The sequence below is a fragment of the Equus asinus genome, chromosome 2 (genome assembly GCF_041296235.1).
Source record: "Equus asinus isolate D_3611 breed Donkey chromosome 2, EquAss-T2T_v2, whole genome shotgun sequence".
Taxonomy (NCBI): Eukaryota; Metazoa; Chordata; class Mammalia; order Perissodactyla; family Equidae; genus Equus; species Equus asinus.
Genome location: NC_091791.1, coordinates 88,110,840 through 88,125,727, shown reverse-complemented (window position 1 = coordinate 88,125,727; position 14,888 = coordinate 88,110,840). Strand labels below are relative to the sequence as shown.

Sequence of the window (14,888 nt, the reverse complement as noted above, 5' to 3'; positions counted from 1 at the left end):
CCTTAGGCCTCATCCTGCAACCTGTAAAACGGGGAGGCATACCCTTGCTACCTACCTCACAGGGTGATTGTGATGGTCAGATTGAGACAGCGTGGCCTAACTTAGGTGGGGCACAAAATGTCGAAACAGCACTGACTCTAATCTCCCTCATGTGGGTGCGGTCTAGGACATTTCACAGTGCTACCCAGGGAGAACAACGTTGCCATTTGGGTATCTCATGATGCCATGTCTTAGTCCTGAGGGGAAGGCTGCAAGTTTCAACTTCAGCCTTGATCAGGGAATCTTTCTGCTCAAGACAGTACAGTGTACCCTCCCATCGCCAGAGATACAGCATATGTGCTGTACAAGCATCAAGGCAGGACAGACCAGGCAGGTAAGGAGGAGGGAGAGGCTACACCCTGAGCAATGGCTGGCTGCCCCAGGGTACCAGGGGAAGCAGGCAACCTGGATTTTGTCAGGCACTGAACAAACTGAGAGCAACCATGTTTTGCAGAAACTAAAGTTAATATCAGCTCTGTTTGTCTCCATCCCGTGCAAGGCGCTGTGAAATTTGCTTGATATCCGTAATCTCGGATCTTCCCAGATGGGAAAACAGAGCCTCAGAGAGGTCCAGGCCCTTCCCAAGGATCGCCAGTTGGGCAGGAGATATGGGATCTGATCCAGGTTGGCCTGCCTCCTTGGCCCTGAAGCAAGGACTCTGGGCCCAGCCCTGACAGCAGAGAACAAGGAAACTAGCACAGGAAGAGGGTCATCCAGCCAGATCCACAACAGCTGCTCCAGGCTTAAACCAGCTCCCTAAGGAGAAGGAACCGGAAAGCAATATCAGCATTCCACTGCATTTTAAATTTGCATTCAATGCAGGGTGGGGAGTTTCCTGCTGTTACAACTGCTCAAACCCCTGCCGGGGTCTTGGGAGCAGGAGCTGGGGCTGGGGCCCAAGACCAAGGGCCATCGTGGCCTGAGAGTGGGCAGCGGAGGAGGGGAGCCTAAGTCTGTTCCTGGAAATTGTCTGAAATAAGCAATGTCAGGGGCCAAAATGGAGGTGGGCATGGATGAGCCAGCCATGTGGAAATCCTGTGCCTGACTCTAGAGCTGAGCACATTGGGAGTAGAAAAAGAAATACTAAAACAGCATAAACTGAGCTGATCCCAGAAAGGACATAATTGTAACTAAGAATCAGAGACCCAGCCACACTTTGCTTTCATAACTAAACGCAAGATCAAAGCACCCTCACATTGAACCACAGCGCCTGTGGCATATGAGGCCTCACCCCTCCACCATCAGCCATACCTGCCTCTCTCTGGGAAGGGATGTGCTAGAGAGACACAGCTGACCATTCGGGCCAAGGGGCTTTCATACACTTGACCTTCATGCCCCAGACACCAAGCATTCCCTCTGGTCCTGGACAATCTTTGCGCCTCAACATGCAACGTATGAATTAAAACTCTTCCTTGAGGCCTGTTTCATCTCGCTTCCTGTTGAATGACTAGGTTCTGAATGAGTAGATGCTCCTAGTCCCTGGGCACAAAGCCAGCAGTCACGTGCAGCAAAGGGATTTGTTGTGGTCAGAACTGGGTCGGCTACAGATGCCAAGTGTGGTTTGTCAGACAAGAACCCGACCCAGAAAGCCCTTGGTGAGTGCGGCCAAGGAAGGTGTGTCAGTTGTGGTCCTGCCAGCATCCTTCCAGGCCTGCTTCCTGGAGCTGCCTCCTCCTGGGCTCTTCTTCCTCCACACGGTATTTGAAAGTCGTTGCTTCTGTTGATCCGTTTCACCTTCAGCAACATCCACGTGCTTCCTTTCCTCCTGCCTGCACATCTCAGTTCGGACAATGAGCATGCCTGACACGGATACCTGGAGGGACTCATTCGTTCCTTTCCAAGGAGCTCCAGGGTCCCTCTTCCAGGATGTCATGCAGCACACTCATCACCCCACAACCTGAACCTTGTGACATCAATGTGGAACCCTGAAGGAGGAACACGGCCTCAATAACTATGGTGGCAACTCACTGTCGTTAACAATTACAGTCCATTATACTTCAATAAAGCTGGAAAAAAAGCAATTACAAGTACCCACCCCCCCCCGCCCCCAGGTCAACTGCCACTGATAAAACCCAAGGACTCGTGCCAACAGGGCAAATCTCCCGACATTACACTCTAGGCTTTTGTACATGCTCCGTGGGCTTCTCCTGCCACTGGAATACACAAGGTCAGTTGGGACCACATGCCAGGAGCTGCTAAAAAGTTGCAGAATCTCACTTTCAAGATGGGCGAATGGTGCCTGCCACTCACGGTGACTCCCTTGAAATGACTCTTTTTTACAAATGAGCAATATTGTCAAGCACATAGAACTGTGTCAGGTACATAGTGAACACAATTATTACCTTACCAGTATTATTATTGTTACAGAATCTGCTCTCAGGGTCCTTGAATAGGGAGCCAGATACAGGCAGAGCTCTCTGCAACTGGAGCGGGAGCTGGTGCACCTAGAAAGGACCGACCCTCGCGGGTCATGATGCATTATCTTCTGTTGCTTCCGTCCTATGGCTTTTTGCGGACACATTCTGAACAGCATCAGCATAAAAGCTGCTCCTTTGTGACGAAGTGCCAGGGTATTTCCTTGTCCCTGGCCTTTTATCACAAATGGTTTACATCACCGAGAGATTCTGCTGGGCGCCGTTGATGGAGCCCTTCCTTCACAGTCTCCGCCCACTCCGTGAAGTCTACACAGAGGCTTTGCCAGGCTGGCGGCTTTGTTTGTGAGTTCAAAACTCTGAAGGCTAACTGGTAAGATGGGGAGGTGCTTCATTCACATTTAGGGGCTCCGTGTGGTGTCCTAGCAGTGGGTCATAATCATAACGGCAGGGAGAGGTCACCGGGGTCACCTGCCCAGCTTCCACCCTCGCCTCCCAGGGTTGAGAGTACGCGTTTGGTGGGACCGACCCCAGCCCCTGCTTAGCACAAGTTTACTCTCTGGCCATAGTGGTTGGGTCAGGCTGGTCCGCGAACAGGGAGGTGCAGCTGTGTTTACTGGTTCGGAAGAGAGAGGACTCCTTCATGAGGCCAGGTGAATCACCTGCTGCCATCTTTCCCTTCCCAAGGGGAGCCGACCCGGCCTGAGGACGCGTTAACCCCTGGAGGCAACACTGCCCAGAGAAGGGCTAGGAATGGAAGCCACTGCCCTGACGACCCTGGGCCCCTGGATCAGGTCACCCAGAGGCCCGCCCCCTGCAGCGTCCCCAGTTAGGAGAGTCAGCAAAGTCCCTTGCTGGGTAAGACCATCTGAACTGGCTTTTCTGTCGCCTGGAATCGAAAGGTCTGTAAATAGTCCAAAGGGCCACTATCTAAGAGTCGGTGGTTTTATTCATGTTCTTAGTCTAGAGAGGTTAACAGGTGCCTCGCAGGGTTTTTATGAGGATTAGAAATAACCCCGCAGTGTTGAGCCGCGGCAGAGCACAGGCACACGGCGAGTAATTGCAAGGAATCAGTCCACAGCCGCGGTTACCTCACTAAGTGCTCGCAACCACCCTGAGCGACGGGGACAAAGGCAAGTTTGTGCCCATTTTGTGGAGGGTGAAACATCCCCAGAGAAGCTGAGTGACTGGCCCAAGGTCACCAAGCTGCCAGGTAGCACGGCTCAAACTGACACCAACGCTGTCTGAATCCAGGTGGAAGGTTCTTTACACTCTGCCAGGAACCACCCACGGCCCCGTCTCACAGGCCTGTCCTCCCCAGGCCTGCACCTGCCTGGGCTGAGGAAGAAGGATGCTGAGCCTGAGCACTGGGGTGAGGTGGGGACAAGACAGCAAGGCAGTGATGTTGGGAATGCCAGAGGGAGGCCAGGAGACACACACCCACATCTGCCGTCCCTGCCCTCGCCAGCCCACTTGCTCAGGCGAATGCGGGCAGAGGGGAAGCCATTCAGCAGACACTGGGCTAAAAGCCAACCAAACACCAACAAACACGGTCAGGGCACTCACCGATCGATGCCTATGATCAGACCCCAGTGGACTCTTCAAAGTCACGGGGATGCAGGGCAGCTGCAGCCGTCGCCAGCATCTGTAGCTATACCTTCCCACCTCTCCCTCCACTGCCTTGACTTTTCGGTAGTGCCTCTTCCTTGTTCATTCGTGTGAATGCCAACACTGAAGCGCGCACAATCAAATCCAAGCTTCTGAGCTCGCCTGGGACGGGGCACTAGCCCGGCAGCCAGGTAGCCTTGGCTGGCATCCCTCGCTGCTCCCCCTCTCCCTGGCGAGGAGACCTCACCATCATCCACACTTTTCTTGGATTGGTTTCTCATCTGCAGAACGGGGATAACATGGTACCCACTCACGGGGGTGTTGCGGGAAGTGAAGAAGATGGTGTGTGTCCTACCAGGCTCAGAATGTGGCATCTAATGAAAGGGGGCTTGGCTGTTGTTATTACCATGACAACTGCCGTCCCTTGGCATCGGGCCCTGCCGCCCTCTCCAGCCTCCGCTCTGCTGCTCTGCCCTGAATCTCCAGGGCTCCTCCCTCATGGACACGCTCCTCTAGGCCCCAGGCCTTTCATCTGCTCTGCCTCCCCCTCCACCAGCCCTCCTCCTGGAACACTCTCACTCATCCTTCAAGACTTGGCCCAAATTTCACCTCCAGGAAGCGTTGCCTACCACCCAGGCCCCTGGGACAGGGTTAAACCACCTCCACCGGGTGTCCAGGCCATCTCTGTGGGCAGGCCACGGCCACCGCCACAATTTGACTTCTCTAGATCTCCCACTAGACTTGTGCCATTTCACCCTTGCTGTACAGGCCTTGCGGTCTGTCCAATACAGAAGAATCACTCAGTAAGTATTGACTGAAGAACAAGAGATCTATTTGCATAGAGCTCACCATTTAGGAGGTACTGTTGGAAACCCTTTATACAGACTGACTCACTTCAACCTGCCAACACCACTATGTGCTAGGTCTATTATTGTCCCCATTTTATCAGAGAGGTTGAAAATCTAGCAAAGGGCACACAGCAACGTGTGGCAGAACCTGGATTCGAATGGAGACAGCCTGACCCCAGAGCCTTTAACCGTCACAGCAGGTTGCCTTTCACAGAAGGCATAAACGTCTTGTAACACTGCTACTATTCAATACTATAAAAATGACGCAAACAGTTACATGTCTAAGTTCGGAGCACATATCTTTGAAATCACATCTGTGCCTTCACTGTAAGATCCTGAACAAGTCACTATTAATTCGATCCCATCCTTTGATTGTCGGGGTATGTTTAAATATACCTGATGACTCAAAAAGATTGAAAAACACTTTCAACTAAGCCCACAAACCACAGTAAGATTGTGCCTGTAATTTATCCAACACACAAAATAGTCTGTGCCCCTATGGAGCCTTGAGAAAGTGCACGCCCCGGAAACGTGAAGAAAGCTCGGGGAACTTCAGGGGTAACGGCCATGGGCACAGGTAGCACAGTGTCCACTTCAGTTTCCCCCATTCGCAAGTCCTTTACTATCTCAAATCCGGAAGAAGAGGTCAAGCGAAATATCAGGAAACGCACTGGCTGCGAACCACCTTTTCAACGCCCCGTACATCCTCTCAACAACATTCCTGAACTTGACCTACAGGAAGGAAAGATGTGAACCCACTGAAGAGGTGTCACAGGGCGGGAATGAGTCACAAGTCCATGCAGCTGGTGGCATTTTCTGGGACCTTTTGGAGCAGTTTCATATGTACTAGTGGAGCTGCTGTCATGGCTCTTTTCCCCGGAGAGGGCATGTTTCAAATCTCGCAGAAGCCTCAGATGCTCGCTCGGCCCAGCTCTCTGCTCTGGGAGAACGCTTTGTCCCCAGAAAGGAACAGTCTCCCAACTCCAAAGGTCAGGGTCACTCCTCCCAGGAGATGGCAACTTCCGACTTCAGGAATAACACACATTCAAGATGAGACTTGCTTTGCTTCTGTTAGAACTTCTCTCAGCGAGTCATGAACTCCCGAGAGTCTGGCCCCGTCCCTGGGGAAGGCCCCTCGGGGCAACCGCAGCTTCAGCGCCAGCGGGTGACCTCCTCCCCTAGTCTCTCTCCTGCCAGAGTGTTTCCGTTCCCGGCATCTTGCCTTGGCCCTGTGCTCTCTGCCTGTTCTCCCTTAGGAGGAAGTGGTCAGAAGACAGAGAAGGACACGTGACTCCATCACAGCTTGAGGTTGCAGAGGTCCAGCCGCCCGTGCTACAGCCCCAATGACGGAGCGGGATCTGGAAGCCCTCTGGCATGACAGAAGGAATGGCCTGGGCTGCAGAGGCACAGCGCCATTTAGGCCCAAAGCCAGAGTTTAAAGGCAAGGATTGACCAGTGCACCAACCAGGCCCCACAGCAAGAAACCTGGGCTGCGCTAAGTCAAATCAGCACGAGGTTCTCAGGAGGAAGATAAAGGCAAATCGGCAAGGTGCTTTCTACCAGATTCGTGGGTCAAGCATGTCCCTGCAGAGTCCTGGGGTGCAGAGGAGTCAAGGCAGTCTTTCCAGGGGCCAATCTGTGGGCTAGCCCAACAGCAGAGAGGCCCACAGGCCAAGCCACACTCAAACATCCAACTAGTCTCACTTTGGGGAATTTCCCAGATTTCTTTCTGTCATTAATTTCTATTTAATTCTTTCGTGATCAGAGAACAGACTTTGCATGATTTCTTACACATATAAAATTCTTAAGTTTATATAGATTGTTTTATGGTCTGGAATATGGTCTATCCTGAAGAATGTTCCAAGCACACTTGAAGAGAATGTATCATGCATTCATTTGGGTAAAGTATTCTCATGCGTCAGATCAGATTGCTTAGTTTCTGTGCCTGTGTTGATTTTCTGTCCAGGTATTCTATCATTTATTAGAATGGAGCATTGAAATCTCCAGCTATTATGCTAGAATCATCGACTTCGTCTTTCAATTTTCTGTTTTTGCTTCACGTCTGTTGAGGCTCTGTTGTTAGGCCCATATACATTTATAATTGTTATATCTTCCCGATGTGTTGATCCTTCATAATTATGAAATTTCCTTCTTTGCCTCTAGTAATATTTCTTGTTTTAGGTTATATCTTATCTGATATTAATTTAGCTACCACCTCTCTTATTGTTACTGTTTTTATGGTACATCTTTTGCCAACCTTTACACGTTCTCCATTCTCCACGGCACATGCATGTTGCCTCAGCCAGAAATACGCTTGCCCAACAGGGACCAAAACCCAAGGCTAGTAGAGTCATCGGGCTTCCCCGATCAATACTTCTAATGCTGCCACTTCCACTGACAGTGCTGCTGAATGTGGGCACTGCACACTGCTCCAAGTCAGACAAGCCCCTTCCACCACAATAGAGGAGCTGGTGGTCCATGGCACTCCCTGCCCTGCAAGGACCTCAGCATCAACCAAGCAGGAAGGGAGCATCTCGAAGCAGCCTGCGCCCAAATGGCCACAGACTCCCACTGTTCTCACCAGCAGTCAGCAGTCTTTCAAGTACAAAAGCCTCTCGGTTTAGTTTATACTTTTGGTCTTTCCAGAGTGCTAAAATAGTTATTCTTGTCAATTTTGTTTGGTTTCATAGTTGTTTTTTAGGGGAGAGGACTTGCTCATCCCCTCACTTGGCCATAGTCAGACATCTCTCCTGGAAACGTATGCACTTGCACTCACGGATGGTAAACTCCACAAAGGTAGGGATTTCTGCCTCTTCCCTTCACTGCTGTGTCCCACGCTCCCACAACAGTACTTGGTAGGGTGTAAACTCTCAATAAAATAAATTTGCATTTTGATATTAACAACAGAGTTTCTAAGGATCCCAAACTGAACAGGAGTAACACAAAGCAGTCAAGGATGGGGACTGTTGGGACGGTAAACGGGATCCCCCAGAGACATCCAAATTCAATTTTAATTGAAACTTTTACCAAGATAATTGCAGATTTACATACAGTCATAAAAATAAAGCAGAGAGAGCCTGTGTACATTTTGCTCATTTTCTCCCAATGGCTTCCTAAGAACCAGCTTTTTGTTTCATTGATTTTTCTCTATTGTTTTGCTATTTTCAATTCCATCAGTTTCTGCTTTGATCTTTAGCTATAGATTTCCCTGTCAGCACCGCTTTAGCTGCATCCCACATATTTTATGTTTATTCTAATTTTTAGTCAATTCTGCATATCTTTTATTTCCTTTGAGACCTTCTCTTTGATCCATGGATGATTTAAAAGTGTGTTAATTTCCACATGTTTAGAGATTTTCCTGCCATTGTTTTGTCTTTTATTTCTAGTTTGATTCCACTGTGGTCAGAGAACACATTTTATATGGTTTCAATTGTTTTAAATTTGTTGAGCTTTGTTTTAAAGCCTAGGATACTGTCTAAGATAGACCATATCTTATGGTGAATGTTGCACGGAGGCTAGAAAAATGTGTGTTCCACTGTTGGTGGCTGGAGTGTTTGCTCTGTTATCAATTTGGTCCTGTTGGTTGATTGCATTGTTTAGATCTTCAGTATCATTGCAAATTTTCTATCTAGGAGGTCTATCCGTTGCTGAGAGGGGGGTGTTGAAGTTGCCAACTATAATTGTAGATTTACCAGTTTATTCTTTCAGTTTCTGCTTTCAGTTTCTGCTTTACATATTTTGTGGTTCTGCTGTTCAATGTGTACACACATTTAGGATAGTTGTCTTCCTGATGGATTGACCCTTTTATCATTCTCTAATGTCCCTCTTTGTCTCTATTAAGTTTCGTTGTTCTGAAGTCTATTTTATCATATATTAGTATACCCACTCCTGATTTTTTTTTCATTGTTTGCATGTTACATCCTTTTCTATCTTTTTATTTCAATCTACCTATATCACTATGTTTGAAATGAGTTTCTCGTAAAGAGTATATAGTTGGGTCATGTTTTTTTAATCCGCTCTGTCAATCTCTGTCATTTGACTGATATATTTAAACCATTTACACTTAAGATAAAAAGTATGTTAGCAATTAGGTCTGCAAGCTTATTATTTGTTTTCAATGCTTCTCATTCCTCTATTTCTTTATGTTACTTGAACATACTTTAAGATCCCTTCTTTACTTTTCTATAGTGTTTTGAGTGTATTTTTTTCATAGTTATTTTAATGGTTGCTTTGGGCATTATAACATCCACATATGACTTACCACAGTCTACTAGCACCAACATTCTGTCACTTTGAGTGAAGTGTGGAAACCTCACTTCTATTTAGGTCACTTTATCTTCCCCACTTTTAAATATCACAATGTTCTTCTTGAGTATCCGAATGTTTTATAGTTTTTGTTTCAATCATCAAACATTATTTTTAAAATTCATGAGGAAAAAACAGTCTAGGTAGGTACCCATATTTCTGTTCTTTCTATTGTTCCTCCTTCCTTCCTAACACACCAAGATATTTTTCTTCTATTTCAAGAATTTCTTTTAGCCATTCTTTTAAGGTAGGCCTGATAGTGACAAATTCTTTTAGTTTCCCTTCTTCTGAGAATGTCTCCATTTCCCCTTCACTCCTAAAGGATAGCTTTTGCTGGATATAGAATTTGTGGTTGACAGTTCTTTTCTTTCAGGACTTGAAAAATGTGCCACTTCTTTCTACCCTTCACAGATGCAGATAAAAAATGCACCATCATTCAAATTTGTGTTCCCCTATGGGGAATGCATTCTTTTTCTCTGGTAGCCTTTAAGATTTTTTTCTTTGCCTTTATCTTTCATAATTTTCTACTTACCACCTTTCAGAGCCTCCTTTGGCGGGCTCTTATATTATTTCCAGGGTTTATAGATGTGCTTAGCAGGGAAGAGTAGGGAGAAATCAACCTATGCCATCTTGTCTGGACCAGAAGTCTCAAATTTTTAAACACTACGAGTTTGCAACATCTCCTGTAACTTTTATGTTAGCTCTGAGGACTGTCTCAGCAGCTAAAAGACTAGCATCTTAGCACATATATTACTAATGGCTGCATTTTGTAATAACGGGGCATGGGACAAGCAGACATTGGTGGAGGGGATTAGGAATCTTATGCTCGAAGGCATCAGAGTAGTCCTGTCCAGCTGCCAGCCCCATCCTAATCGGGGGCAGCAGCCCTCCAGCAGCAGGTGCCAAGCCTCCTGCAGCATGCATGGTGGGCGAGCATGAGCCACACATTCTCCGGACCCTCTGGGGGTGACAGCTGGGGTATGGCATCTAGAAACATGCAAATGCATGCAGAACACACATTCTTTAGGTTAATCTGTGGTCTAATATGCAGACCTTTACGTAAAGATACAAATTTAACCAATTTCTTAGTAACATCAAAAGAAAGCAAAATAGTAAGGAGTTTTATTTGAAGAAAGGAAGAAAATATCCCTACCTGTTCTGAGGGCATTTCACCAAATAATGTCTCACTGTGAAAGGAAAAAGAAAAAGAACATGGTAAATAAATGCCACTTTAGATCTATAAGCTCCAGGAATTACCAGGAAACGCAGGTACTAAAGTATTGCCCAGACACAAGCCACCTCTCGGGGCTTGCACACTTCTCTTTCGGTGAGGACAGCAGAGTCATAGCGTGGACACCCACAGGGACTTCACATTGCTCCATCCCTGGATCTAGCCAGGTATGAAGCCACACACCACTGACTTCCCGCTTACATAACCCCATTCATTCATTTCCAGCCAAGCCAGGGTGAGTTGGGCTCTAAGCTGAAGGGTCCTGGAGTAACAGAGCCACCCCACTTCTCGGCTCTGCCTTAGCCATGTGAAATCCTTCTTGGGCAAAGCTGGGCCAACGTGTCTCCACTTAGAAGCTCCTCTCTGTAAAACGGGTTTTCCTCCTCTGATTAACGCTCTTCCAGGACTAAGAGGAGGCCCTTGGGAAAACAATCTTGGAGCAAGATAGCCCCTACAGCAGGTCTCCTTGAGAAAAACCAAATGCTTCTAACTACAGAGGAAAAATAAGAATAACAGGGCACTCGTCCTGACAAGAGTCCAGGCTAAGGCTCTCAGCTGAGTTCACCTGGAAGAGAGTGAAAGCCGAAACAGCCACAGGGCCCTGGGGTTGTGTGGCAGGTTGTTACATCGATGGCCCCAGGAAGCACGCCTCCCTGTACCTACCCACAGCCTTGTGGAACCCTGTCCCACAATGGCTCCGGGCTTGGCCACATGACTTGCTTCGGCCAATGAAACACTAGCCAATGAGTCACAAGCAGAATAAAAGGGCCTCGTGCTCTGAGCCTTGCTCTCTCTCTAGTTGCAGGAATTCTTCTGCTACCATGTGAAGAAGCCTGGCTGGCCTGCTGGAAGAGGAGGCCACACGGAGCAGACACAAGTCATGCCAGCTGAAGCCCCACAGTAGCCAGGCCCCGGCGGATCCCCCAGCAGACTGCAGCTGCATGAAAGACTCCAGCTGAGACCAGAAGAGCTGCTCAGCTGAGCCCAGCCCAGATTGCCGACCTGCAGAATGTGAGCAAATAAAATAGCTGTTGTGTTAACCTTCTACTCTTGGAATGACCTGTCACACAGGTGACCAATGCAAGTTCCAGACCAGGATGACAGAATCTCAGCATTAGAGGGGGCTTTTTAGGTTTATCTGGTCCAACCTCTATTAGTACTTAAACTCTTCCCACATTCCATTTACCACACTCCTACTCTGTGCTGGATAATTCACAGATGCAACAATAAGTTGCATTTAGCTAGTATATATTGACTACTTCAGACATTCCTGGCACTATTCTAAGCTTATGCTATAGATCAGGGGCGTTTAGTCTGAGGTTCGCACACCCCTAAGCCCTCTTAGGAAGGAGGGTTTTAAGGAAATCAGTTTCTAGATCCTCACTTTCCATAATATTGTTTCCTAAGAATTCATTCACCTTTCTACTTCGGATCATGACACACCTCTCACCGATCCTGACTCGCACCATGGAGACCTGTGCTGGGGGTGAAACCCAGTGGGCATCAAACAAGAAATGATTGGAAGTATTGGTGCCAGTGTTGAGAAGGCAAATGAGTAATGACCAGGCAACTAAACCCTTCCCTGGGCGGGGAGGGTTCCAACATTTTGCTTTCAACAAGGACTGACTAATGACCTAAGCTAGTTGTCAGCTAGTCTGGTATTAAAAATCATTTTTGATGATAGATCATTATATGACTTTTGACATATAACTTGGAAGCAGTATAAAGTATTGAGCAGTGTAAGAAAACTTCAGCCATTCCTGCCTCTTTTTATATCGAATGAGGTATTTCAGAGCTAACCTCTGTTAAAAAAATAGGAAGAGAATTGATACCGAATTCTATCACTAAACAAATTCCTACAAGAGTATATGAAGTAAAAGTAAAAATCCATTTCAATAAAAATACACTTTCAATAAAATTTTACTTACAACTATTAATTATTTATCTAAATTTATAACATATTTATGTGGTTTTGATTAATTTTATACTCATAGTCCAAATCTTCCTAATTGTGCAATATTAATAACTCAATCCAGAAAAAAAGATTTAACACCTAGAGATTTATGGAAGAAGGAAATAAAAACATTCTTAATCTAAATTTTTAGAAACATTACAGAGAAGTATGATACGGTGATCAATACAGGACTTTCAGATCAAAAACTGTATTAAAGAAGGATACAATTTTGTGAAGGAAGTGGATTGAAGACAAAAGTTCCAGGAGAAAAAGGAACAATATAAAACTTCTAACAGCTAACTTATTCATGGAGTTTTTTTTAAATCAACAGAGGTAGTTATTAAATCTATGACATTTAGATGTAAAAGAGGTTTAACCATTTCATTTTAAGATCTCAACATTTGTGATGCTCTGGAAATTACATCTTTTGCAACAATTTACATTTACGATAAAAAAAATTCACGTCAACAAAAAATTTTCAAGGGTGTGTAGTTTTTTAAATGATTTTCGGGGCTATGCAAGCAAAAGCATTTGAAGACCACAACTTTGTCCTCTAATTTGACTTTCACAATAACCTGCTTATTACACCTATTTTACAGCGGAGGACACTAAGGCCCAGAGAGGTTAATGACTTTGCCCAAGGTCGCACAGCTAGCGTTAGGAACTGAGCTATGTCCCCTCGAAAATTGAAATGTTGAAGCCCCAAAACCCAACCTCAGAATCTAACTGTATTTGGAAATGGCCTTTTAAAGAGGTGATTAAGTTAAATGAAGTCCTTAGGGTGGGCTCTGATCCAATATGGTTACATCCTCATACGGAGAAGAAATTAGGAAACAGACACGCACAGAGGAAAGCCCATGTGTAAAATGTGTAGACACAAGGAGAAGACGGCCACCTACCAGCTTTGCTGTGGCAGCCGGAACAAACTGACACAGCCAAGAAAGGGCAAAACTGGGCAGCCCGACTCCAGAACCCTCTTGTTCTACTCCACACCATTCTCAGAGAACCTGGGGAGCCGGGCAGAGCTGGGCCTGGGCCCTAGAGAATCCCACAGGAGGTCCAGTCCGGGGACAGCGAGGTGAGCATCCTGGAGATCAGGGAGCAGGAAAGCAGCTGGGGGGCAGGGCTCCCGGAATAGTTGGCCATGGGGGCAGGGGGCTGACTCAGAAGGACCAGGAGCCGCTGAGGACGGTCAGTGCCAGACACAGACGACGCACCTCCGGCAGCGGCACTTGCTGACCGATGTTTATGAGGTCTCAGCGCCGTGAATCTAGTCCCTTTAATGAAGAGGGGACCAGAAGTGACATCCTAAAAGTGATCCTGGACACCAAAGGTGGGACTTACGGGCATCTGCAGGATAGACTTTGCCCAGGATCACCTTTCAGTATGCACAGCACAGTCAGTGCATATTACATAAATGTGTTAACCTGTCTTTGCTGGGGCTCCCCCAGAATCCGAGCCTGTAAGACAAGGATTCAAGTGCAGAGTCGATGCGGGAGGCGATCCTAGGACACCCAGCACCCCGGCACCCAGCGCACCCCACCCACAGGCCCCCGGCTCCACGCAAGGCAGCCATCCCGCACAGAAAGGAAATCTCAGGACACAGTTCACAGTTTAAGATGATCTTACCGTCTTCAGGACTTTGAAGACTCCAAAAGAAAGGACTTTTTCTCACCTTCCTGATAGGAAGCAGCCTGTGAGGGCCAGGCCCTGAGCCACCCTTTCTCCGCCTCCTCAGCTGAGGTCACACTGCTCCCAGGCCCCACCTCACAGCTAAACCTCCAAGATGACATGTTCAGCCTGAAGGCTTTACCATCCCCACCTGGGCCTGTGCCTGACACAACTACTTCTCCCAAATGGGTGATCTGGGGGGAGGCAGCCATGCCCCCAATCCTATCAGACCCTACAGCAGTGTCAGGGCCTCTGAGGTATGGCAGACCTTTCCCCCAGTCCCCTCCAACCTGCCTGCACCCTCTTCAAACCCACAGGCCTTGCAGAGACTCTGAGATGGGACCCGCGGATATTTCTGCTCTGTCGTCCAAGCATTCCGCACTCGCAGCGAGCGAGGTGCCAAGGTCCAACGCATTTGCAGAATGAACAAGCACAGTGCTCTCCAATCTCCCTGGGCCCCAGCACTGGCAGGGAGCCAGCCCTGCAGCCTGGAAAAGCACTGCCTGCATTTCCCCGGGGGGAGAGACAGGACCCAGGGGTGGGCCCCCTTCCTGCCTGACCGGCACTGTTACAAGGACAGGTCAAGAGGTCTCTCTCGGTCACGATGTGGAAAGCTGAGAAGGAGAACTAAGTGTTCCATCTCCTGTTCTCTTGGTACAAAGAGCCATTTTATGGCCACATCCATTCAATAAAAAGCACCAGCACGTAAAGTTGTCTACCCAGAGGCACACTGTCTGATAAGGTGGTCACAAGCTCCGGGTGGCTGGCAAGCACTTGAAATGTGACTAGTCCAAAATGAGATGCTCCGGGAGGATGAAATCGTGCTGGATTTCAAAAACTTAGTGTGAAAGAAGGAATGT

At 47.5% G+C, this 14,888-nt stretch overlaps 1 protein-coding gene across 2 annotated transcripts in view; it reads right to left on the bottom strand.

Annotated features, from left to right (window-relative positions):
• Positions 1 to 14,888, bottom strand: part of VSTM4 (V-set and transmembrane domain containing 4) — a 96,655-nt gene that overhangs the window by 34,931 nt on the left and 46,836 nt on the right. For both annotated transcript variants that reach the window (XM_070493244.1, XM_044759414.2), the window contains exon 5: positions 10,326 to 10,359. In XM_070493244.1, coding sequence (XP_070349345.1) covers positions 10,326 to 10,359 — 34 coding nt within the window. The remainder of the gene's footprint in view (positions 1 to 10,325; positions 10,360 to 14,888) is intronic.